The following is a 1,079-nucleotide window of genomic DNA, read 5'->3' as shown; positions in this document are numbered from 1 at the left end:
AAAAAAAAATCATACACATCTCATATTTCTTTTTACTGTTTTTCATGTGTATTAACATATGATCTAATGTTGATAATTTCTGTTCAGTGAAGCAGCTGTTTTGAGATTGATCATTGGAAATAAGAGTAATTTTTGCTTGGGAAAACCACTTAACCTGTACAGCATCCAGGGTGTTAAATCTATGCTGGTGAAGATGAAGAACATAGGTGTCTATGGCATAGATTTTCACCCTTCTAACTAGCATTATTGTATTCTGTACCAACTTTAATTGACATGCACATCTGTCAGGCCTAATCTTTAACCATAGGCTGAGACTGAGGATATGGGGCATATTTGGTGTATATACAATATATCAATTACATAAATCTATGTCTATATGTGGAGAAAGAGATTACCATTGGCCTTTTATGTCCAATATTTTGATAAGGAAATCTGGCTCTGCTGTTGGCAACTAGCAGATGTTGTGTAGACAAACAGTATGTAGTTATGAATAATCATAAGTGATGCAGTAAGAAAAGTTACAAATATGCAGCTATAAAGAATCAAAACATAAGTGGATATAAAAAGGGAAACTGCAACTTAGTGAAGAAACTATAAACAGTATACACTGAGTCGTTCATCTCATTACTCAGGCAGAGTGAAAGGAAACCAACATTTACCACCACATGGCATCATCAACTGCTGAGCAGCCTGCTGTACTCTGACAGTGATCTCAAGGCTCCAAATACTCTTTACAAATTCCTTAATATTCTACCCACCATTTTTAACTAATAGAACTCATTTCTAAAAATATATTGTTTAAAAAAAGAAAAAGTATCAACACTGCCCATGCAAAAGATACTAATACCATGTGATATTGTATAGACTAAATCAAAGAAACCTCCAATTGTTGAAATCCCAATTTGAGAGCCAAATGTTGAGTGGTATTGAGAAGGAGGAGGAGAATGCTATTATCTTACCTGCACCTCAGTGGCACTCGGCATGGTGGGAGTCAGGTTTCTCCAATCATGAGTAAAATGCTGGAGGAGGGTCTAATATTCCCTCTGTAATGGAAAAGAAAATGTCAATAATTTCATAAT

General features: G+C 35.0%; 1 protein-coding gene across 1 annotated transcript in view; it reads right to left on the bottom strand.

Annotated features, from left to right (window-relative positions):
- LOC119589538 (ATPase family AAA domain-containing protein 5-like) overlaps positions 1 to 1,079 on the bottom strand; it is a gene marked incomplete in the record, with an annotated part of 13,963 nt that overhangs the window by 10,956 nt on the left and 1,928 nt on the right. The window contains 1 exon segment of the mRNA XM_037938139.1: positions 960 to 1,043. Coding sequence (XP_037794067.1) covers positions 960 to 983 — 24 coding nt within the window.

Source organism: Penaeus monodon, chromosome 25, assembly GCF_015228065.2.
Source record: "Penaeus monodon isolate SGIC_2016 chromosome 25, NSTDA_Pmon_1, whole genome shotgun sequence".
Lineage (NCBI taxonomy): Eukaryota > Metazoa > Arthropoda > Malacostraca > Decapoda > Penaeidae > Penaeus > Penaeus monodon.
Note: the sequence above shows the minus strand (reverse complement) of the source record. Positions and strands in the feature narration are given on the sequence as shown.